The sequence below is a fragment of the Schistocerca nitens genome, chromosome 2 (assembly GCF_023898315.1).
Source record: "Schistocerca nitens isolate TAMUIC-IGC-003100 chromosome 2, iqSchNite1.1, whole genome shotgun sequence".
Classification (NCBI taxonomy): Eukaryota; Metazoa; Arthropoda; class Insecta; order Orthoptera; family Acrididae; genus Schistocerca; species Schistocerca nitens.
Genome location: NC_064615.1, coordinates 595927149 through 595952618, shown reverse-complemented (window position 1 = coordinate 595952618; position 25470 = coordinate 595927149). Strand labels below are relative to the sequence as shown.

Sequence of the window (25470 nt, the reverse complement as noted above, 5' to 3'; positions counted from 1 at the left end):
CAGGCAGCAAGGTTTAAAATAATTTTTTACAAATCTAGGGTGAGCGATTTGGCAACCGTCTAAAGGCAGATTTAAGGGCAGATTTAAAAGCTGATTTGAAGGCTCAAGGTGAGAGACTGAGTACTAAACCAGATACCAGTAATGCAAATTTGTTTGAACAATTTAAGTATCAAAAAAATGAATTAAAGATTGAGTTACAGTTTTACGAATCAGATACTTGATCAGCACATTAGCACTCCTCGTGAACACAAGTTAGAAATAAATAACAAAATACTGAAGCTACAGTCAACACCATCTACTCTAGCACGTGAGTTACATTCTGAAGTAGTTAAACAGTGTGACTTAATGTAAAATGAACTCATTAACGATTTTATGGAACAAGAATTTACAGAAATGTGTAAGCAAATCTCAGCTACAACTATTCAAATGACTGTCCTAGGGCAAAATAGAGATTGATGTAACAGCAGTTTCAGATTCTATACTCATGAATTTAGAGGAGTGTGTTAGCAAGCTAACCTAACAAAACTTGAATCACATGACAGTATGACTCCCTCTTCAGGTGCTACAAAGTGAATGGATGTGGCATTCCAAAAGGTCTGGGATGACCTAGCCAAAACTAAGAAAGAGGTTAGTAAAGAGACAGGGAATGATTACTGTGGGACTTCACTTGTGTTAATAGAGGAACTAAATTTACAGAAGGAACAAACTTATCTAAGAAGTTTCCCAAATTTGAGACTAAATGGGATTTTCATCCTACATACTTTTCAAGAGTGTTTTCAAAATCACTACCAAAGCAGTGGGATGACTGCAAGAGGATTGCTTTTGCCCTAAATTATTTGGAAGGGAATGATGCAGCTTAATGGGGAATGGCTCATTCAGAAGAATTTTCTTCTTGAAATGATTTCAAGGATAAGCAGAAGGATGAGAAGAAGTTCTAGAATTGCATGACCCAAGATATTATAATAGGAGCAGGGTAGTTACAAGAAGTATACTGAATGCCACCTGACAAAATCTAAGGCAGGTTTCTCTAAGGAGAAACAAGATTGTTTGGTCACTACAACTAATATGATAGTAGTGGAGACTCAGAGTATGGCAAGAGGAGAATTAGTAGAAGTTATGAAGGTAAAGTCACTGGAACCTAAAATACAAGGACCGGTTTTATTCCCCCCCCCCCCCTCCCCCAAGTCACTGGAACCTAAAATACAAGGACCGGTTTTATTCCCCCCCAGCCTTCCATAGGCTATAAATAAAAGACAAGTTCATAGAAAACCATTATTTTATTAGCAAAAGTTTTGCACAATTATGGTTACTTTTCAACATAATCACTGATAAGATTGAGACACTTACCATACCTGTGGACAAGCTTTGCAATATCCTCTTCAAAAAATGTTGCCACCAAGGATTGGAAATGAGCATTGACGTTGTTTTGAAGATCTTTGTTGGTTTGATAGTGCTGTCCTCCTAGCCACATCTTCAGTCAGCATTACTCTTCATTTGTTTTGAATGACCAAATTTGCATTTGACTTCGGGAATTGTGTTGATCCATGACAATGCTCATCCACACACTGCTGGCTCAACCCAACAGCTCCTTGAACAATTTCAACAGGACATTTTCAATCATCCGCCGTACTGTCGTGACCTGGCAACCAGTGACTTTCACATTTTCCCTGAACTGAAGATGTGGCTAGGAGGGCAGACTTTCAAACCAATGAAGATCTTCAAAACAATGCCAATGGTCATTTGCAATCATTGGCGGCAACATTTTTTGAAGAGGATAATGCAAAGCTTGTCCACAGGTATGATAAGTGTCTCAATCTTTTTGGTGATTATGGTGAAAAGTAACCATAAGTGTACAAAACTTTTGGTAATAAAATAGTTGTTTTCTATGAACTTGTCTTTTATTTATAGCCTATTGGAGGGTGGGAAAAAAAACAAAAAAAAGAAAATATTGGCCCTCGTACCAATCCTGGAGCAGAAGAGGGAGTTTGAAATCATACTACATCTACATCTACATCTACATCTACATTCATACTCCGCAAGCCACCCAATGGTGTGTGGCGGAGGGCACTTTACGTGCCACTGTCATTACCTCCCTTTCCTGTTCCAGTCGCGTATGGTTCGCGGGAAGAACGACTGTCGGAAAGCCTCCGTGCGCGCTCTAATCTCTCTAATTTTACATTCGTGATCTCCTCGGGAGGTATAAGTAGGGGGAAGCAATATACTCGATACCTCATCCAGAAACGCACCCTCTCGAAACCTGGCGAGCAAGCTACACCGCGATGCAGAGCGCCTCTCTTGCAGAGTCTGCCACTTGAGTTTATTAAACATCTCCGTAACGCTATCACGGTTACCAAATAACCCTGTGACGAAACGCGCCGCTCTTCTTTGGATCTTCTCTATCTCCTCCGTCAACCCGATCTGGTACGGATCCCACACTGATGAGCAATACTCAAGTATAGGTCGAACGAGTGTTTTGTAAGCCACCTCCTTTGTTGATGGACTACATTTTCTAAGCACTCTCCCAATGAATCTCAACCTGGTACCCGCCTTACCAACAATTAATTTTATATGATCATTCCACTTCAAATCGTTCCACACGCATACTCCCAGATATTTTACAGAAGTAACTGCTACCAGTGTTTGTTCCGCTATCATATAATCATACAATAAAGGATCCTTCTTTCTATGAATTCGCAATACATTACATTTGTCTATGTTAAGGGACAGTTGCCACTCCCTGCACCAAGTGCCTATGCGCTGCAGATCTTCCTGCATTTCGCTACAATTTTCTAATGCTGCAACTTCTCTGTATACTACAGCATCATCCGCGAAAAGCCGCATGGAACTTCCGACACTATCTACTAGGTCATTTATATATATTGTGAAAAGCAATGGTCCCATAACACTTCCCTGTGGCACGCCAGAGGTTACCTTAACGTCTGTAGACGTCTCTCCATTGATAACAACATGCTGTGTTCTGTTTGCTAAAAAATCTTCAATCCAGCCACACAGCTGGTCTGATATTCCGTAGGCTCTTACTTTGTTTATCAGGCGACAGTGCGGAACTGTATCGAACGCCTTCCGGAAGTCAAGAGAAATAGCATCTACCTGGGAGCCTGTATCTAATATTTTCTGGGTCTCATGAACAAATAACGCGAGTTGGGTCTCACACGATCGCTGTTTCCGGAATCCATGTTGATTCCTACATAGTAGATTCTGGGTTTCCAAACACGACATGATACTCGAGCAAAAAACATGTTCTAAAATTCTACAACAGATCGACGTCAGAGATATAGGTCTATAGTTTCGCGCATCTGCTCGACGACCCTTCTTGAAGACTGGGACTACCTGTGCTCTTTTCCAATCATTTGGAACCCTCCGTTCCTCTAGAGACTTGCGGTACACGGCTGTTAGAAGGGGGGCAAGTTCTTTCGCGTACTCTGTGTAGAATCGAATTGGTATCCCGTCAGGTCCAGTGGACTTTCCTCTGTTGAGTGATTCCAGTTGCTTTTCTATTCCTTGGACACTTATTTCGATGTCAGCCATTTTTTCGTTTGTGCGAGGATTTAGAGAAGGAACTGCAGTGCGGTCTTCCTCTGTGAAACAGCTTTGGAAAAAGGTGTTTAGTATTTCAGCTTTACGCGTGTCATCCTCTGTTTCAATGCCATCATCATCCCGGAGTGTCTGGATATGCTGTTTCGAGCCACTTACTGATTTAACGTAAGACCAGAACTTCCTAGGATTTTCTGTCAAGTCTGTACATAGAATTTTACTTTTGAATTCACTGAACGCTTCTCGCATAGCCCTCCTTACGCTAACTTTGACATCGCTTAGCTTCTGTTTGTCTGAGAGGTTTTGGCTGCGTTTAAACTTGGAGTGAAGCTCTCTTTGCTTTCGCAGTAGTTTCCTAACTTTGTTGTTGTACCACGGTGGGTTTTTCCCGTCCCTCACAGTTTTACTCGGCACGTACCTGTCTAAAACGCATTTTACGATTGCCTTGAACTTTTTCCATAAACACTCAACATTATCAGTGTCGGAACAGAAATTTTCGTTTTGATCTGTTAGGTGGTCTGAAATCTGCCTTCTATTACTCTTGCTAAACAGATAAACCTTCCTCCCTTTTTTTATATTCCTATTAACTTCCATATTCAGGGATGCTACAACGGCCTTATGATCACTGATTCCCTGTTCTGCACTTACAGAGTCGAGAAGTTCGGGTCTGTTTGTTATCAGTAGGTCCAAGATGTTATCTCCACGAGTCGGTTCTCTGTTTAATTGCTCGAGGTAATTTTCGGATAGTGCACTCAGTATAATGTCACTCGATGCTCTGTCCCTACCACCCGTCCTACCTGTTCAATATACAGAAGTATTTGCAGATAAACCGGTGCAGGTGGTGACTTTGTGTATAAATTTAAGATAACGTATACTTTGATGAGTCTTCATGGGATTGACCATGAAGAGATATGAAAGATGATTGAAAATGTTATTACAGAATGCAGCTTAAATATATACAATAATCTGTTTTTAGTGATGATGATCAGGAGGCATTCAGGAGTTGATACCTGAGCTTCACATAAACACACAGAACCAAAAAGGGATGGGTCTGTAAGTATAGAGGAATTATTAGGAATTAGTGTCAAAGTTTGAGCAAGCTAAGTTCTTTAGTTCCATGGATACAATGGCCTGCTACTAGTACGTGCCCTTGCATGAAGATTCTATACCCTGCACAGCATTCTTGTTCGAAGGAAAATCTTGTCAATTTTGGGTACTACCTTTCCGTTTGAATATATCTGTAGTTATTTTCATACATGCACTAGACAAATTCTTGGGTAATGAATTTGTACAAGAGTTAATTATGCACACAGATGATCGGCTACTCTTTTCCACTGCAGTGTGCATTATGAGGTAAGACTTTAAAAGGGTTACTGGAGAAAGGCAGAACAATTAATTTTGCTAAGTCCCATTTTGGAAGGGATGAACTTGAATTTTTGGGTCATATAGCAGGTGTTTGAGGGATATTGCCCAATCCGGAGAGGATTCAAGCAATGAGAGCCTGCCCACAACCATGAAATGTAAAACAACTGAATTCATTTTTAGGTTTTAGATGACTTCTATAGACATATTATAAAAGGGCACTCAATGAATGCTCTGCAACTCCTACGCCTAGTACAACAATGATCGATATGAATTTGGAATGAAAGCAGAAAGTTCTGGAATAACATTTACAGTTAATTTTAACTGCTGTCCAGGGCATCTCTAGACATGTCTTCAGCCTGGAATCTTGTTGAACTGCACCTAAATAACCAGCAAAGACATAAATAGTAATAAGAAAGGTCTTCTGGAAACCAACTTTCAAGTCATCCAAAATCAAATCAAGTTTTTAAATTAGCCACAGGTTATTCAGAATGGAGACACATTGCAAATTGTTTCAACCAGAATGGAATCTGGAAAAAGAACATAATAAAATAGCCTTCGCTAGCAGAAGCCTTAATAAACATGAATAGAATTACCACAGCCAAAAAAAGGGATTATTGGCCATCATTTGGAGTTTACAGAAATTTCAAACTCTGACATGGAGATCAAAATTAATAAAATAAACAGACCACCAAGCTCCCATATTTTAATGGAAAGCAGGCTATTGCACAGTAAATTAAGAATGTGGGTCTTACTCTTACAAGAGTTAAGTTTACAAAGAAACTATATCAAAGGGTTATTAAATACAGTACTAGATACACTTTCTCAACTGCCCCTATGTATGAATACAATGAGTAAGGCAGTAAGTTCTGGAATAACATTTACAGTTAATTTTAACTGCTGTCCAGGGCATCTCCAGACATGCCTTCAGCCTGGAATCTTGTTGACAGGACTAGAATTGTCTTCAGTGATAAGTCCCACTTGGTGAACTACACCTAGATAACGAGCAAAGACATGTCTGGAGATGCCCTGGACAGCAGTGGTATATCAATCTGACTGTCACCTGCCACACATCAAAACTGGTCTTGCTTGCCATTTCATTTCATTGCAGGACCTCTTTGGCTGTTATCTGCAGCGCCCTTAGAGCATTGCAGAACATCATTGATATTCTATGCTCCGTTTTGTTGGCCCTCATGGCAATCCATCGTGGTCTTACATTTCAGCAAGATAATGCCTGCCCCCACAGAGTGAGAGTTTCTACTGCTTGTCTTCATGCTTGCCACTCCCTGCCTTGGCCAGCAGTGTTGCCAGATATCTCCCCAACTGAGAACGTTTGGAGCATCATAGGCAGGGCCCTCCAACCATCTTGGGATTTTGATTATCTAACACCCAAAATTTGGCACAGCATTCCTCAGTAGGATATGCAACAGCTCTATCAATTATTTTCAAGCCAAATAACTGCTTGCCTAATGGTCAGAGGTGGACCAACACATTACTGACTTGCTCAACTTGTGAAGTCCTTTCTTCTGGATAAATTGCGAAATTTCACTGAAACTGTAATCATTTGTGCTTTCGGAGTCTTTCATGGTGCCATGCTTCAATAAAATCTTCTCCATTTACAAAGCTGCATCATTTTAAATAAAACATTTAAGCTTTCGATGGCTGTTTCACCCATCATCATCAAGAGTTGAAATCACTTTTGACTGTCAGGACTAATAAGGTGTTCTGTTTACATAAATGTGATGGCAGCATCTGGAACCTTCCAGAGTGGGCCAGAGTGATGCACAATCAGGAGGCAAGTTGGACAGGTCCTTGTGACTCCGTCCACTGTGATCAGAGTGACATCAGACAGGGTGAGTGGCTGGTGCCATGTTTGAAACTGCCAGTCCTTTCATCCCTACAATCATCACAGCTATACCTTTGCTTTTGCTCAGTGCCTAAAGCCCATCTCCATACCATACAAAGCATGTACCCCAGTCTCTATTAAAACTCTAGCAGTTTGTTCTAATTTCAGTCACTTCTTTGATAAAATAATTCCAGTATGATGATGTTTGAGCCAAAACTCACTTTTTTTTTAACTGTATTTTATGCCCACTTTCTATGCAATTTTCGGCCCCCGTCTGTTAGGCTGGAGATGAACAGCAAGCTTCCATTGTTGGATGTTTTAGTTGAACAGAAGGCAGGACACCAGCTTGGTTATTCAGTGTACTGGAAATACATGAACAAGGACCAGTAATTAAATGCCAACAGCTTTGACCGTCCTGCACACAAGACAGAGGTACTGAACACATACACAGGGTGAAGATTACTTCTGGAGATCACACTCTGGGGTCTGAATTTCAGCATTTACGGTGTGTGTTCAGAGAAAATGGTTAAAGCAAGGGAGAAATTGACAAAAGATGCTTTGTGAATTGGCAGAAGAGGCCAAGCCAGTTGCATTCCTTCCATACTATGGAGCAGTTACTACCGAAACAGGACGCGTGCTGAAGAGACATGGACTGAGACCAGTGTTCTGGCCCCACCTCCTAGATAAGAGATATGTCACACCTATAGGTCTATGAGTTCTTGAAATATCTTATGTCCCCTGTGAACGTGGTAGCACTTACATAGGTCAAACTATTCACACTGTTGCTGGGTGCTATGCAGAGCATTCATGACATATCAAACAAAAACAACTTGAGGAGTTTGCCATGGTTCAACATTGTCTAGAAAATTGACATAAATGCAGTTTTAAAAAATTTGGCTCTGGCCGCTAGTGCCACGTGATGTCACTAGGTCATGTGGTGGGACAGAGCCTCCCGTGCATGCACCACTCCGGTCCTCTCTGGAGGTTCCAGACATTGCCATTACATTTATATAAGCAGAACACAGTGCCAGCCATACCAGTCAGTGATTACCATTCCTGATGATGATTAAGGGGGCAACAGCTATAGAATGTTTGAGTGATTTATTTGAAGCAATGTGGCTTGCAAACCGGGAAGATTTTATTAACTGTAATCATTTATTTGTCTGTACATGTACAACACACCTACCTTTTTTTAAGTTGGAACAACTTTTCAGAATTCTTTTGGAAATTCCATCAACATCATGTCATTGTTTTTATGGATTTTTTATAACTCAGTGAAGGATGTTTTGTGGAACAACATTTTTAGTATATTCTTTTGGGGCATCAACGTGAACTGTTTAATCCTATATTTGCTGCTATATTTACATAGCGATTGCTACAAGTTCTTGCAACATGTGAATTATCAGTCCATATATTGTCATTTAGTTTAATTGTTACACCTATCTTGCTCACTGACTGACTGTCCTGTCTCCCATTTGGTAATGTCCCATATAGTTTTATTATCTCCATCATTAATTTCTCTCAAGACATGTATACTCCTGGACATTTTAATGACTTTCCTTAAAATATAACAGTATTTTCTGTGATACACAAGTAATGTCAGATCTTGATTTATTCCTGCCTTTATATAAATTTCATTCTTTTAGTCTTCCTGCAAGCACCAACATGATACCAAAGATGTGTGAACCATTATTTCAGAAAAGTTGTCAATAGTTTATAGATAACTAATTCCAATAACTAGATAGTAATGCAACAGATCAAGAGTCACATATCATACAATGCAATACACATAATACATTTTGACAAAATGTCTGTCTTTCAATTCCCATATTCTTTCACAGTGTTGCATTGGTGTTGTAAGATAGCACACGGCAGTGTAGCTTGATAATACACATCACAGCTGTGGCGCCATCTGCTGGAACATGTGTATTGTGGGAAATTATGCAAAGAATTTTTTGATGAGAGAGAAAAGTGATTTGCAAAAAATAAGTGCCAAGATAGGTCATCCACAATGAAACAGTTAGTGTCAACTGTATAAAGCATTTAACCTTATGTTAAGACAGAAAATGACCTTATGCTGTGCTAGTATTAGCCTTAGTCATAGGAAAGCGGAAGTTTGTTAAAAATTCAGTACAGGCATGATTGGGCGATGAAGTATGGGGCCGCTGGCAGTATGTGGTAATAACCAGCAGCCAGTAGCCCAGGCAGAGTAAACATGGCGCTGAGCTGCAGCGGTGTATTGCACGTACCACTGTTTGGAGAGGAGCAACAGCGAGGCAGGGAACTGCAGCATTGCTTTAAGTTATTGCGATGTACGAGGCGAGGCAGTAGGCCAGAGCTGGGAGTGCTGATGTGTAAGTGGCTGATGTATGGGAACTCACCCTTGCCATAGTTTCTGTCTCTCTCTGACACTACGTCTGAAGCGAGGGGAAAAGCAGTGTAAACAGTCAGGCACTTTTAGCTTGAGGGGTGTGCCAGGCCAGTCAAGAGTCGGGTAGGACCTGTGCTGGTCTACGCTTATGCAGGCCAGTCTGGCAGTGATGATGTAAATAGTCTGTGTAAACCTGTACTTTGTTTCTATGTAATTGTTCGGGCTGTATTCCCCCTCCAGGGACACAACACCGAGGCAGGACAGAATGGCAGCTGGGTAGTTGGAGATTGCACGGTCTGCCTGAAGGAGGGCAGTGACAGCGGTCTGCAGCGGGTCCAGAATGGGCCACGTTTGCTTCCCACCTGGCGTGCCGGGGCCCGGGCAAGGCGTATGCTGTGGGAGGCACGACAGCACTGCAGCAGCGCCAGAGACGGCGGCAGGAGTTGCCATCTGACAAAGCACCACTAGCTGCAAGTTATGGCACAGCATCCAGGAGGGCGAGGGTTCAAGTCTGGACCTGTCCTGGGAGCAGCAGCGGCCATGGGCGACCAGTACAACCACCTTCATCCCACGATTGGGCAGAGCAGGCGAAACGGGGTGGAGGGCAGTGGGGACCAGGAACTGTAACAGTCTCCACAATCGCGGGCAGCTACACAGTGCAAGATGCGACACGTCAGCAACTGGGCAGAGCACGGCTGACTACCAACTGGACTCAAGGAACAGTGCTGCGGGTGGCACGCTGACACTACGCTACACCCATCGAAGTACTGTAAATTATGTGAATAAAGCAATGCTACCAAATATGGCTGTATCATTCTGCACTGCCCCTTGATGCTACTGAACCTGCTTGCCCTCCAGATGAAATATGGCGCAGTGGGTCGTGGCTTCAGCTCGGCCACCTGGAGTCCTAGGTTCGAGCATCAACGCGCCGCAACACTTAGATCAACACTAACCTGGAAATCTGCATTGTATAAATGTTAATCCTAGGTCATATTGCCATGAAATCAGATCATATTTTACTGCGAAAATTCAGAGTTCAAAGTCAGGTTCTGCTCTAATCATCAGTTATAGTGTAGTGGCACCACAATTCATTGCTTTTGTTTCTAGCAGATACCAATTGGAATAATAAAAAAAAGTTGTTATTAACACAAAAAAGTGCAAGTAAATATGTGACTACGACATTTCCATGTCGTTGATGCTCAAAATACTTTTTTTTTATATGGACAGTTGGGTTAATGAACTTATCAGCTACATATGTCTTTAATAATCAATCTCATAACAGCTCTTGAGAGACAATTCATAATTTATGTGATTAGTTCAAAGGCATTTCATAGGTACTAAGCAGCAGAGTAAGAAAGGAAAATCAGAAATACTTGCAGTGAACAGTTAAGTATGGGACAGGAGCCAATGATGGTTCAGCATCACTTATATATGTTCTCTTTCGGCTTGATTAGCAGTAACTGTGCAATTCATATTAAATTTTTGACTACTGAACACGTCCTTAAACTGCTATGACAATTCCACATGTGTTGATAAATAGAACATAAACAAGTATTTTTAAAGAAACCAACCACATAACACTGTTTCATTAATTTTGGTGGATCAGAGGCTGCATTGTGGAACGCATTGCAGAAGATCACATGTTCAAACCCACATCAATTCCTGACCTTTTTTTTCTATTTGTTACTACTTTCTCTACTTATTGATCGTAAAGATACTTACAACAGTATTACCATGCTATTCCATACCATTGAAACCATACCATAATCCACATTCTACAAGTGTTCTGGAATGCTGTTGGGGAAAATTCTGTGTGCAACAACTCTACATGATGTGAATTACATTGTTTCCTTTCATTTACTTCACAAATATCTGAGCATTCAGATGTGTCCAAGCAGGACAACGATGACGAGACCCAAAGAGCTCCCTGCATGATCCTTCAAAGGGTGAACCCACTCTTGGAGTTAAATAATAAGACATTTAAGTTGAGGTTTTCTTTGGAGAAAAGTACTGTAGAGCAGTTGCAACTAAGGCTCAGGAGAAACTACTGTAGAGCAGTTGCAACTTAGGTTCAGAGACTGTCTGATGAAACCAAGCACAAGAAACCAACCACTGATAGCAATTTGCATGTTGCTGTTAACCTTCATATTTTATGAAACAGGAAACTTTCAAATAGTGTTTGGTGAACTGTTTAAAGCAGACATAGTGACAGCTTGCAGAGCTGTGCATAAGGTATCAGCCTTACAAGAGAATTAAAGTCAACAGCAACTTCTCTCCATGCCTTTACCTTGTTGGCCACAGCGACATTACCTGGCTTCGTCTTCTCCTTTTCTCCCCATTCAATTATATCTTTATGCTGGCCCAACACAATTTCAGCAGCAAATCTCCCTCTTATTGAGAGAAGTTTGATAATCACTTCTTTTTCTGTTTATTTGCTCCCATGGTTATAGCGCAACACCTTTGACAATAAATACTGCATATCTACGATGAACAACAAACACCTACGGTCGAAGTGCAATAACTGTATCGATAGCTGATTTTAGCTGTGTTGTCAAGCATGTTACATACTAGCTAAGTTGAAATTTGAACCTGCTTTGGTGGGTCAAAGTTCAGTGTTATACAATTTAGTTGAGTCCTGAACATAGTTCAATTTCAATCTAATGTCAAATTTGATTTCCAGTCAGAGATGTTTATACAGTTGGTCCTTAAAGTTCTACTTTAATCCGTATAAGATTTGGCTGTATGTTTTGAATAGAAAGTTAGAAATTGGTATGAAAACAAAAATAACATTTGAATCACACAGTGTTGAAATGAAAACTCTACTTGTGTTATAAAACTAGCGTTTTTGGATTGCGGCGATATAATGACCCAAAAACAAACAATGGTGAATTTTATAACAATTATGAATGAAAGAATATTTTAAATTTTGTGATAAATAATTTTAATGAATATGATTTAAATATAAATGACTGTTTGCGACCAAATGTGGTTGGCCACAGATGGTGTTTTGACTAGACTTGTGGTCACATGACCTGCAAAGGTGACAGCATGTGGAGGTGTTTACGAGGTCTTTTGCTGGTGGACACCAATCTCGTAAAGTTGTTTAGGTGGGGAAGTGCTGCTTGGGTATGTGATCTGAATACACCTACAATTTTTGACAATTATTTGTGGAAAAAATACAATGGAAGTTGCTGTATCCAAGATTCTGAAATCAAAAAAGTAATATTCTCTACTACTTCCACATCTCTCATGACTTTTGTATGCTGCTCATAAGACTCGTGGGAAACATGAAACCCCTCTAGAGGATATGTAACATAACATGTGGAAAAAAAGAAATTCCCTTAAATGTACCACAACAGAATCAGTACAGTTTTTGCATTAAAAAACAAAAATCTTTATTTTGGTATAAGGTTAGCCTCTATATGTTATTTATGTAAAAGGAACAATAAATGAAGATAATTTTTGGAGTGATAAAATTTCATCTTAAAATTATTAGACTGTTTTATATTCAAATATAACTCCTTAAATTCGTTTTTCATTAGTTTATATTATTTTATTACTTACATTTATATTGCATGTACATGCGCATTTACCTGAAATTCTTTCCACCATTAATTCACGATTCCAGTCAGTTTGCAGAACCTTGTTGACAATGGAATCCAATTGTTTTCTGTCATTATCTGATGTCAGTCTGTCACGGTACAACCTTAGGGTCTCATAAACTAAAATCTGGACAAAGAATAATCTTTCCATTAACAAATAAACAAAGTTTATATTGTAAGAAAATGTACAAAGTTGCATAAGAAAAATCAAGCAGATTAATTTTCACTGAAATTTACTCAAATTGTGGTAGAAGATAGATGTGGATAGTGTGTGGTATGTGTGAAGGGTGTGGGGGGGGGGGGGGGGGCTGTCAAGGGAAAGAACTATATACTTTAATTCAATGTACAAACACATCATACAAGCAAAAGAGATCACTAAAATAAATATTTTCTCTCTCTGTCATTAATTACAACAAAATAGGGTTTAGATTTTGCCACTTCAAAGTCCACCCTTTGTTCTCAGAACAGTTGCACAAACTCTTGGTCTTCTGGATATATGATTTTATAATATTTTTGCAGATATTGTAGTCCAACACATCTGTAAATTATGCCAGAGATCTTCAGCATGAAATGACCTCTGTTTCCTGATCTTCCTGTCAAGTTTATATCATAAAGAGTTCAATGGGATTTAAGTCTGGTGACTGGCATGGCCAAATCATATTCTCCAGTACCTTTTCTATTGTAATACCACCTGCACAATTTAGAAGCATGTTTTGGATCATTGCCCTGCTGCAGAACAAACGCATGAACAATAAGTCTCTTGCCAAATGGAACTGCATTGTTGATCAGTATCCTGTGATAACTTCCTTCTCTAATGTTCCATTAATTCTCTTTAGATCGCTGACCTTATCACCTGCAAAACGCCACCACACCGAAGCCATTTACGCTTCACCATTAGTATCACACACTGACTCAGTTCTCCACAAACTCAATGAACAAACGTTCAATGATGGCTTCCAAACACTTCAGACTTATATTTGTATGTGAATAACACCTTGGACCATTGCTGCACACTCCAGTTTTTATTTTTCTGTGCACACTGCAACTATTTCTCCTTATTTTGCTTGTCTAATAAAGGTTTTTTGTGTGCTATCTACCCCTTTAAACTCTGTTCACAAAGAAGACATTTCACTGTAGAGACAGAGATTGGAGCTACCCACAAATGTGCAGTACGAGTCGTCTGATGTTTACTCTGTACACATGTGAACTGTTCTTCCTTGTATGTTGTCATTCAGGGCCTTCTGGATTGTGAAACACTTGCATTGGCATCAGTTTCCATGAACCACTACAATTTATAAACTATTGTAGATTGGGTTACACTAACCTTTGTTGCTGTTGTCATATTAGAACAGCCATCCTGATGAGAAAAGCTACAATCACAGCATGTATTTCAATACCCATCTGCCATTGTAAGGTATTAGGGCTGTGCATAAATTCATGGCATTTTTCCACAAGTTTAATAAACACAACAAATACACATAAAACAGAGACTTTAGTCATCAATAATACATTTTACTTCCCTGTTTACAAAAGTCTGCCAATACTGGGATAACTCTTTGATTCTGAAATTATTGAAGAAACATGGTTTTGAGGTGAAGAACTTGTCAAGCCATATTTGGAGCACATTTTCATCCTGAAAGGAAGTTCTTTGAAGGTTTTTCGATAGAGAGCTGAAACAAGTGAAAATCTAAAGGCACAAGACTTCGCTAACAAACTTCAGTATAGCATGTTTTGTCATTCTAGCAGAAGGTAGGCAGGCATTATTGTGGAACAGCATCACTTCACACGGTCTTCCTCATTGTTCATGGATTGTGTCTCCATCTCAGTTGTTGACAACAAATATCAGTAGTGATGGTTACACCTTGGGGAGGCGATTTGTAGTGCACCACACTGTCGTTGTTCCATCAGATGCATAAGATTATCTTCTGTGGATGCATACTGGTCTTTGTATGGGGAGTTGCGATGTTGTTTGTGCTCAACCATTTCTTTCCTTTCCTTATGTTAGCTTAAAGACAATTTTTTGTCACCAGTAATGATAAAGGATATGAACAATTTTTTGTCACCAGTAATGATAAAGGATATGAATAATCGGCATTGTCACAAACCAACTGATGAACAAGCAGCGATGCTCATATGGCCCCACTGATTTTTGTGATTTTGGCGTTCAATGGCATTATCCCCATAGATGGCACAAATGTTTCTGGCAGCTTCCGCTGTTGTCACCCTTCTGCTGAACTCATAAACGGAAGAACATGTCCGAAATTTTCGGATTTCTCCACTTGGTACTCCATTTTCTAGCATCCACAGCTTCACTCACTGTCTCTAAATGACATTATTTAAATTGAAATAGCAACAGTGAACTACCAATAAAAATGACAATAAATAAGTAAACCTACAGCAACTGGAATACCATGAAGCAAAACTAAATGCTACAAACTTATGATCCAACCTACCAATCTGATCAGGTACACAACCACCCTGCAGTGTACTGTAAACTACAGCAAACTGATTGTTACATAGACAGCTGAAGGAATTAGGCCTATTCAAATGGAACAGTCTTAGGGAATGGCACATCAGTGTCATTGTGGATACTCAACAGTGCCCCTCCATGTGAACAACCAGTCAAATACATAACAAAAGAAGTTAGCCTCTACATATTTATACTTGTTTTATTATCATGATGGAGATTTGATAGAATATCCAAAATGAAACCCCTGTTTTAAACAGAAAACCATAATGGTGACAAGTGCTGTATTAATCAGCTACCTCAACATGGCTATAGCTTCCTAGAAACATGCCCTGAAATGAGATCCTTTCTGTTTGTCATTTTTCTCACCATACCCAGAATAGCATTTCATCATCCTCCCAATCTTTGCAATATTCTTGTCAGACTGTATGCTCCTTCTGCACCCATCTTCCCACGCTATGGCTCCAATGTCTGTGACTATCTGCACTATAAGACTTGCCCTATGCACACTACTACCTCCACCTATACCAGCCTTTTAACAGGAAAAATATAGACCATCAAAGGGAGATCAACCTGTGAAACAATACATGCCATATACCAGCTGTTATGTAACCTCTGTTCAGCCTTTTACATCAGCATGTCCACCACCGAGTTATCAGTTAGGATGAATGGGCAGAGGCAGAGGGTTTATACTGGCAACGCAATATCCTGTGCAGTGTACACTCTACAACAGGACAGTCATGACCTCGATGTCTGTTTTACCAAACATGTCATCTAGATTCTTCCCCCAGACACCAGTTTCTCAGAACTCCACTGGTACCCAATACCGGTGCCTATGATGGAATGAAATCAGAACCACAGGTTTTGAGATGTTGTATGTTTGAACATTTACTGCAGTTGAAGTGATGTACAACAAATGTTGTCTTCATACTTTTAAAATACTCAGAAAAGCATATCAAGAATGTGTGTGTGTGTGTGTGTGTGTGTGTTTGTGTGTGTGTGTGCTTGTAATGGGGGATATAATGTTTGTTAGAAATAGTCTGAAAAGTTAAGGGTGTTGCAAGGTAGGTTGTGGTGAGACATAATTGTTAAGAAAAAATTCAACAAGTTGTGCAGTTTCCAATTTAAACAACACTGAAGTTAGCCTATCAGGTTGTTGGGAGTGCAAATTCAAGTAGCTTGCCAGAGACAGTATTGTCACATGTGTTCTTCATTTGGTTTTCTCAAACCAAACAAGATAGTGATATAAGAACTGGGCAATGGACAGTAGCATGGATTGAACCTGAGCCATTGGCTGAGCAGTCCCGTGTACTACCATCTATGCTATGAGAATAACTGACATTAATGGTACCAGTTTGTGAAGCAGAATTGTATATGCTAGATATGCTAGTTATTCAAACATCTTTGGAAATCTTATTTATACAGTCGATCTTTATTGGAATAGTTCATTTAGCTGTGAATTGATAGTGAAAGAGGTGCAACAGGATGATGGAGATAGGCTTGACATTCCCACCTCACAATAGTGAATGTAGTGGCAATAAGACGTGGCACTGGTATTCATTCAATGGATACACCAATATCTATTAGACATACGGCACTGTGGGTCAAAATGCACTGGAGTACCACGTAATCTACAACACAAGATTTCCAGATCACGTTATTCCATGTGTAAATACTCCTGTAGTGGATCACAGAAGATTAAGGGAGACCAGAAAACCTGTTATTCACAAAGTTGACATTAGACAACAATGCTGCATGCAGAACATTCCATTTGAAGAAAACATTCTAGATATGGTGGTCACAAATCATACTGCCAGCTTGAGGGACCTTGGTAATGCTTTGGGAGTAAATAAAATTAATCTGATTTTCTTAAATTAAATGTAATACCTAAAGGTGGCAAAATGTAATTGTCTGTCACTAAACATTTTGGACACTGTAGTATTAGATGTCCTACATGATGAAAACTTATTTTCATACCACCTACAGAAAGTGCAAGATTCGGAGGAAGGTGGCTATCCTTCTTGATCAATATTCCATGTGGTGCTTAAACTAATACATTACTTACTAACACTTACTAGATTGGCCACACAAAAACTGTAGTCGGTTTCTGGCCCTCTCTGACCCCATCAATCCATCTCAGCCGTAATCTTCTCCTCAGTCTTTTGCCTCTGATGTCTTCTTCCACCACCTACCTGGTGATCTGGTCTTCTCGCCGCATTACATGCCCATACCACCTCTGTCTCCTCTCTCTCTAATCACAGCCACTACGTCAGCAACTTGTAAACTCCTGCAGTTCATGGTTTTTGCTTTTCCTTCAGTCACCCCTGTCCTTCATTGGCCCAAAAATCTTTCTCAGACATGCATTCTCAAATTTCAGAAGTTTTCTTTCTATCTTTTGTATCAAAGTCCAGGTCTCTGCTCTGTATAGGATGACTACCCAAATTTCAAAAGGTTGGTGTTGTGGACAGACAAGGCATTTACCACCAAAGAAGGTCCATTCAGTTCATGAAACAGCTACATTTGGAAAGATGAAAAGATGCATGGCACCTGTTTTAATTCATATCAGAATAAGTGTTGCAGGTACTGGAGGCAGCTGTTTGCTGGACTCCGACCTACTTTCTCCTCATTTTAAACAGACAGACTTATTTAGCATTCTATGTGAATGTCCTTCCTTTGTATTTAGATGTGCCTCTGGTGGTCCATCAGGTATGTGGTTCCAACATGATGGTGAACCTCCACACTTTATTGTTGTGCTTCATGAGCATTGAGATGTGTGGTATCTGCAGAGATGCTTTGGCTGGGGTGTCCAGTTCCCTGTCCAGCTCATTCATCAGATCTTATCTCTTCAGATTTTTATTTGTGGGAGCCTGTCAAGAAAATTGTCTATGCAACTCCAGTAGACACAGTCGAAGAGCTTCTTGTGAGATTAATTTTAGCTTTGATGAAATCAGGGAAACCTTTAATTTTGGAAAACTTGCAGGCTCCTTGATGCAGTGGTGCAATGTGTGTAGTCAAATTGGAAGAGGACACTTTGTGCAGCAGTTGTGAAAAAAATATTGTTACTTTTCATTCTTGGCTATATGGTTGTCATTAATGACTTGTTGCTCTTCATTGTTGGCTATTTTGTTGTCATTAATGACTTACGTAAGCATCAGATTTATTGCCTCATGATTATCATTTTTTTGTGTACTTGTTACATTTATTGCCGCTGATTAATTATGAAGTTTATTGCTGTTTCACAATTACAACCAAAGAGTTACACATTATTGGAATTTGGTCAGGTGAAATCATAAGCAGTTACTAAACATTGTAGATACTGTAGCTGTTGGAATTAATGTATGTGTTTGTTGTCAATTTTTCTCAAAATTAGCCCAACTTCAATAAAATGAAAATACAACAAAAACTATCTGACAAAAACTGTTAAAACATTAATGAATCACAACAGTCTCATTTGCTATTAAACCTTTGAAGCACAATTTCCTTTTCTCATGGAAGCCAGGTTTAAATATGAACTTCTCCTTTTTTATGGGAAATCATATAAATGATTTATGCAACTGAAATATGTCAAAAAATTAGAAAATGTTATTCTTCTGGAACTTTTGAGAAAAAAATCAAACAATTTTTGTTTTAAGTTTGGAAATTATTCACCTTCATCTGTAATTTAGGCTAAATTTACGAACATTCTCAAATACCTCTCTTAAGTTAGCCTGCCTCCCCAATGTAGCTTTTGCTCACCTACCTTAATTTGTCACTTCTGAAATGGGTGCATCTTAACTGGTCATGAATGTCTGAACATGAGATAACTCACAGAACCAGAAATGTCTATGAACAGTGCCACATTTTAGAGTGGAAAGTGCAGTTTACAATTTGATTTTCAAACAATATAGGTACATTATTTTGATAGGAGCGTTTCATACGATTCATGTTGTCCTGAAAATGTACATTATAAGTAATCATTTAAAAACACAAAATAGTTGATTTCACGTAGCTTAGAACCAAATGCCAATACTCCTTGATGCACTAACATATGCCAGTTAACAGTATAATGTGCTCATTTCTCAATTTACTCCCTCTGTTCCCCACATCCACTACACAAGCTCATACAGTTAGATTCAGTTGTTCTCACAGCATAGATAATAGCACACCAGACAGTTTACCCGTTAGCTGTAGGTTCTATCCTCACTACTGTCCACCACCCAACAAAACAAATGAAGAAAATGTTTGGTAATACCATCTCTGGAAGGTACTTGGATTTGCATATTTACAACCTCAACAACCTGGTTGGCTAACTTCGATGCTAATTAAATCAGAAATGCACAATGTATCAACTTTTTTCTTGACAGTTATTTCTCAGCACAACCTACCCTGCAGCACCCCTACAAGATTTTCAGACTCTTTCTTACCATTGTTTACACAATGATTCCTTCTTCAGAGAGATAAAAATGTAATAATCTCAGTATGAATTTTTTATGTAATGCTTCTCAGATCTGCAGATATTACAGTTGGTGGTGTAGAAGTAACTGTTTTGTGGTTTAACGTAATACATGCTGAATAAAAAACATTATTATCATTTAAGAATACCTTCTTCAGGATAATGGAAACATTATGATTGAAACAACAAATAATATTGAAGATATGAAATCGATCACTTGCAGCTGATTGACGTATGGAGCATAAACACGTAATACAGTACAGACGACATCTGTAAACAACATTCTTTTCCAGGTTAGGTACACATTCTTACACATATATCAACACTGACAGCAAAAGCAGCGATCTATAGAATGAGTGTACTGATGTTAACAAATTTCTCTTCTTCAGAAACGCTTTCCTTGCCATTGCCAGTCTACATTTTATATCCTCTCTACTTTGACCATCATCAGTTATTTTGCTCCCCAAATAGCAAAACTCCTTTACTACTTTAAGTGTCTCATTTCCTAATCTAATTCCCTCAGCATCATCCAACTTAATTCGACTACATTACATTGTCCTCGTTTTGCTTTTGTTGATGTTCATCTTATATCTTCCTTTCAAGACACTGTCGATTCCATTCAACTGCTCTTCCAAGCCCTTTGCTGTCTCTGACAGATTTCCAATGTCATCGGCGAACCTCAAAATTTTTATTCCTTCTCCATGGATTTTAATACCTACTCCGAATTTTTCTTTTGTTTCCTTTACTGCTTGCTCAATATACAGATTGAATAACATCGGGGAGAGGCTACAACCCTGTCTCACTCCCTTCCCAATCGCTGCTACCCTTTCATGTCCCTCGACTATTATAACTGCCATCTGGTTTCTGTACAAATTGTAAATAGCCTTTCGCTCCCTGTATTTTACCCCTGCCACCTTCAGAATTTGAAAGAGAGTATTCCAGGCAACATTGTCAAAAGCTTTTTCTAAGTCTACAAATGCTAGAAACGTAGGTTTGTCTTTCCTTAATCTTTCTTCTAAGATAAGTCGTAAGGTCAGTATTGCCTCACGTGTTCCAATATTTCTACAGAATGCAAACTGATCTCCCCCAAGGTTGGCTTCTACTAGTTTTTCCATTCGTCTGTAAAGAATTCGTGTTAGTATTTTGCAGCTGTGGCTTATTAAACTGATTGTTCGGTAATTTTCACATCTGTCAACACCTGCTTTCTTTGGGATTGGAATTATTATACTCTTCTTGAAGTCTGAGGGTATTTCGCCTGTCTCATACATCTTGCTCACCAGATGGTAGAGTTTTGTCATGACTGGCTCTCCCAAGGCCGCCAGTAGTTCTAATGGAATGTTGTCTACTCCCGGGGCCTTGTTTTGACTCAGGTCTCTCAGTGCTCTGTCAAACTCTTCATGAAGTATCTTATCTCCCATTTCGTCTTCATCTACATCCTCTTCCATTTCCATAATATTGTCCTCAAGCACATCGCCCTTGTATAAACCCTCTATATACTCCTTCCACCTTTCTGCCTTCCCTTCTTTGCTTAGAACTGGGTTGCCATCTGAGTTCTTGATATTCATACAAGTGGTTCTCTTCTCTCCAAAGGTCTCTTTAATTTTCCTGTAGGCAGTATCTATCTTACCCCTAGTGAGATAAGCCTCTACATCCTTACATTTGTCCTCTAGCCATCCCTGCTTAGCCATTTTGCACTTCCTGTCGATCTCATTTTTGAGACGTTTGTATTCCTTTTTGCCTGCTTCATTTACTGCATTTTTATATTTTCTCCTTTCATTAATTAAATTCAATATTTCTTCTGTTACCCAAGGATTTCTATTAGCCCCCGTCTTTTTACCTACTTGATCGTCTGCTGCCTTCACTACTTCATCCCTCAGAGCTACCCATTCTTCTTCTACTGTATTTCTTTACCCCATTCCTGTCAATTGTTCCCTTATGCTCTCCCTGAAACTCTCTACAACCTCTGGTTCTTTCAGTTTATCCAGGTCCCATCTCCTTAAATTCCCAGCTCTCAGTAGCAGTAGGAAAATGAGATCAAGTCAAATTTACAAAGAACTTGGCAGTATGAGCCAACTTTTCACTCTGTTGTGCCCTTTAGCCTCAATACATGTACTGGTATGGTTGAAAAGAGTGTTATAAAGCCATTGTATCCTTTCCCAAGGCAAGCCATCCCACAACTGTTGTAACTGGTTCTTGCTATTCTGGATATTGGCATTGGGACATAGTTGAGGTCCGATCTGTTCCCACACACATTCTATCAGGGACAGAGAAGGGCACCTGGCTAGCCACTGAAGTCCCTCAATATCTTGCAGACAGTTCACAGAGACATGTGTCCTGTTGAAAAATGACACCACCATACTGTCTCATGAAAAATATGTCATGCGGACACTGGATAACCATAACATATGGTTGTGCTGTCAGAGTTCCCTCCTCAATTACTAGCAGCCATAACCTGAAGCTATACCCAATCCCTTCACATACCATGATGCCAGGAGTAACACTATTGTGCTTCTCCAAAACGTGAAAAGAATGGAACCTCTCTCCAGGTTGCCACCGTATTTGCTAACGATTGTCACATGGGCTCATGTAGAACAGTAATTCATCACTGAATGCAATGCAACATCATTCAGTAGCTATCCATGCTTCCTGGTTGTGGCACCACTCCAAATTCCAAATGCAGGCTTCTGTGTTGTGATGTTAAGACCAGCCTTTGCATGGGGCAGTAATTCTCTAATCTGGCTGCTGCTAGTCTCCAATCAATGGTGCCGGATGACACGGAATATTGAACCAGGTCTATTACTTGTTCTCAGATGGCAGGTGCAGATGTGAAGGGGTTAAAATATCCTTGGTGCATAATACAGTGATTCTCACTTGTGATGGTCACACTTGGTCAACCAGAAACTTCATGACAAGTATGCCTTCTCTCATGTTCTCATGCAGTCCAACATCAGGTCATCATCACATCTAAATACCCCATAAATATTCATATTGCACCAACTCACCAGCTGCCCAAATGGAGACCCACAATGAGGCCCCTTTCAAACTTCCTCAGATGCTGACAATGCTGTCTCACATGAGTAAGTGATATCTCTGTGTTCTCCACAGTGATCACTCAATATCTGACATTGTTCATATTGTTATATAATCTATCAGGACTTGTAACAACACTAACCTGGTGGTCATTTTACCTATCACACAGAATTGTGACTCTATAATCATTTACAAAGAGCAATAAACAGTCCATAATTGATGGAAGTACTGTTAAAACAACTAAAGAACTCTAAAAAAAATCAAAAATAAGTTACCTCTAACAGATAATCAGCTGTGTTGTCACCAGGAGGAAGTTCATATCTTGCAAGAGACATACAGCAATGAGTCAGGTCACAAGGAGTAAATATGTAATGGCTGTTCTTTTGCTGATTTTGTTGGAAACTCAGCTTTACATCTTGATAGATTTTCACCATAGATGATGCAAGTGCAGAAATCTTTGACAAAGAATGCCAAACAGGATGTGATGACATGCTAAGGGTTCTTGACAAATAAATTCCATATATTGACTTCAAATCCTCTTTAGCTGGGTAGCTGTAATAAATGTACAACAAAATGAGAAAGTATTACTAATAGCCCTACTAGCTGAATAATTAAAAAATATACACTGAAGCACCAAAGAAATTGGTATAGGCATGTGAATTCAAATACAGAGATATGTAAACAGGCAGAATACGGCGCTGTGGTTGGCAACACCTATATAAGACAAGAAGTGTCTGGCACAGTTGTTGGATCAATTACTCCTGCTACAATCGCAGGTTCTCAAAATTTAAGTGAGTTTGAACGTGGTGTTATAGTCAGCACACAAGCGATGGGACACAGCATCTCCGAGGTAGAGGTGATGTGGGGATTTTCCATACGACCATTTCATGAGTGTACTGTGAATATCAGGAATTTGGTAATACATCAAATCTCCTACATGGCTGCGGCTGGAAAAAGATGCTGCAAGAACAGGAACAATGACAACTGGAGAGAATTATTCAACATGACAGAAGTGCAACCTTTCCGCAATTTGCTGCAGATTTCAATGCTGGGCCATCAACAAGTTTCCGCATGCGAACCATTCAACGAAACATCATGAATATGGGCTTTCGGAGCCAAAGGTCCACTTGTGGAACCTTGATGACTGCACAATACAAAGTTTTATGCCTTGCCTGGGCCCATTAACACTGACATTTGACTGATGATGACTAGGAACATGCTGCCCGGTTAGACGAGTCTCGTTTCAAATTGTATCGAGCAGATGGACATGTACAGGTATGAAGACAAACTCATTAATCCATGGATCCTGCATGTCAGCAGGGGACTGTTCAAGCTGATGGAGGCTCCATAATGGTGTGGGGCGTGTGCAGTTGGAGTGATAAGGAACCCCTGATATGTCTAGATATGACTCTGACAGGTGACAAGTGTGTAAGCATCCTCTCTGATCACCTGTATCCATTCATGTTTACTGTTCATTCCGATGGACTTCGCAATTCCAGTAGGACAATACGACATCCCATACATCCAGAATTGCTACAGAGTGGCTCTGGGAACACTCTTCTGAGTTTAAACACTTCCGCTGGCTATCAAACTCCCCAGACATGAACATTATTGAGCATATCTGTCATGCCTTGCAACTTGCTGTGCAGAAGAGTTCTCCATCCCCTCATACTCTTACGGATTTATGGGCAGCACTACAGGTTTCATAGTGTCATTTTGCTTGAGCACTACTTCAGACATTAGTTGAGTCCATGCCATGTGTTGCGGCACTTCTGCATGCTCACGGGGGTCCTACACAATATTAGGCAGGAGTACCAGTTTCTTTGGCTCTTCAGTGTATCATTTGCAAAGATAATGTGAGAATATGTAGATGTGACAGGAGATACAAATACATCGTAGCTTTTCAGAGAAGCAAAAGTCACTGGTACAGGCACTTTTAGTACATGTGTCAATACATATTTCATAGACAGATTATAAATATTTATACCATATATTTGATACAATATTAATAAGTGACATATGTAGTATTGAATCTCAAAACTAATATCTTAGTACATGAAGCTGACGAATGTGTTTTTAAAACAAAGTGATCACAACTACAGTACATCACAACACAGAGATCATACATCAGAAATCGAGTGTATGCAAAACGAACTCATTAGGTCTCATAGATACGGTAACTGATGCATATACAGAGAATTATTAAAGCAAAATAGTACCAATGTATCTAAGGTAAAGCAAATAACACTAAGAGATCAATATGTACATCATTCTGTACATGATTTATATCATTATACCACACAGCATGTGTCTACATGTGTCTATGGGCATGTGTATGTAACTATTTATCGCTGCTGATACTACCAGCAAAAAAACCATTTCATATGACATAAATTGTTATTTGATAAACCGTTAAACAATTAAAAGAGACAGTGTATACAATGTATAAGTTCATGTTATTGCAAGGAATATCTCTTTCAATTTTTTAACAGTTTTTGTAATAACACTTACATTGTCTTTCCCACAGATTCATGTGCAATAGAAAGATATATATTATGTCCACATCTACACCTTCATCTATACTCTGCAAACCAATATGAAGAATATGGTAAAGGATACGCATCACTGTACCAATTATTTGGGCTTTTCCCTCTTCCATTCAGGATCTGAGCACTTAAACACCTCTGTGCATGCGAAAATTAATGTAATCTTGTCCTTATGATCCCCATGTACATGAAATGGCGAGGGTTGAGGTACTATCATAGAGTCATCATTTAAAGTCAGTCCCTGAAACCTGGTTAGTAGACT

At 39.5% G+C, this 25470-nt stretch overlaps 1 protein-coding gene across 1 annotated transcript in view; it reads right to left on the bottom strand.

Moving 5' to 3' along the window:
* Positions 1–25470, bottom strand: part of LOC126236667 (cytoplasmic dynein 2 heavy chain 1) — an 873274-nt gene that overhangs the window by 325595 nt on the left and 522209 nt on the right. Inside the window, exons 43-44 of the mRNA XM_049946146.1 lie at positions 22938–23214; positions 12725–12860 (exon numbers count right to left, since the gene is read on the bottom strand). Of these exons, the coding sequence (XP_049802103.1) occupies positions 12725–12860; positions 22938–23214 (413 nt within the window). The remainder of the gene's footprint in view (positions 1–12724; positions 12861–22937; positions 23215–25470) is intronic.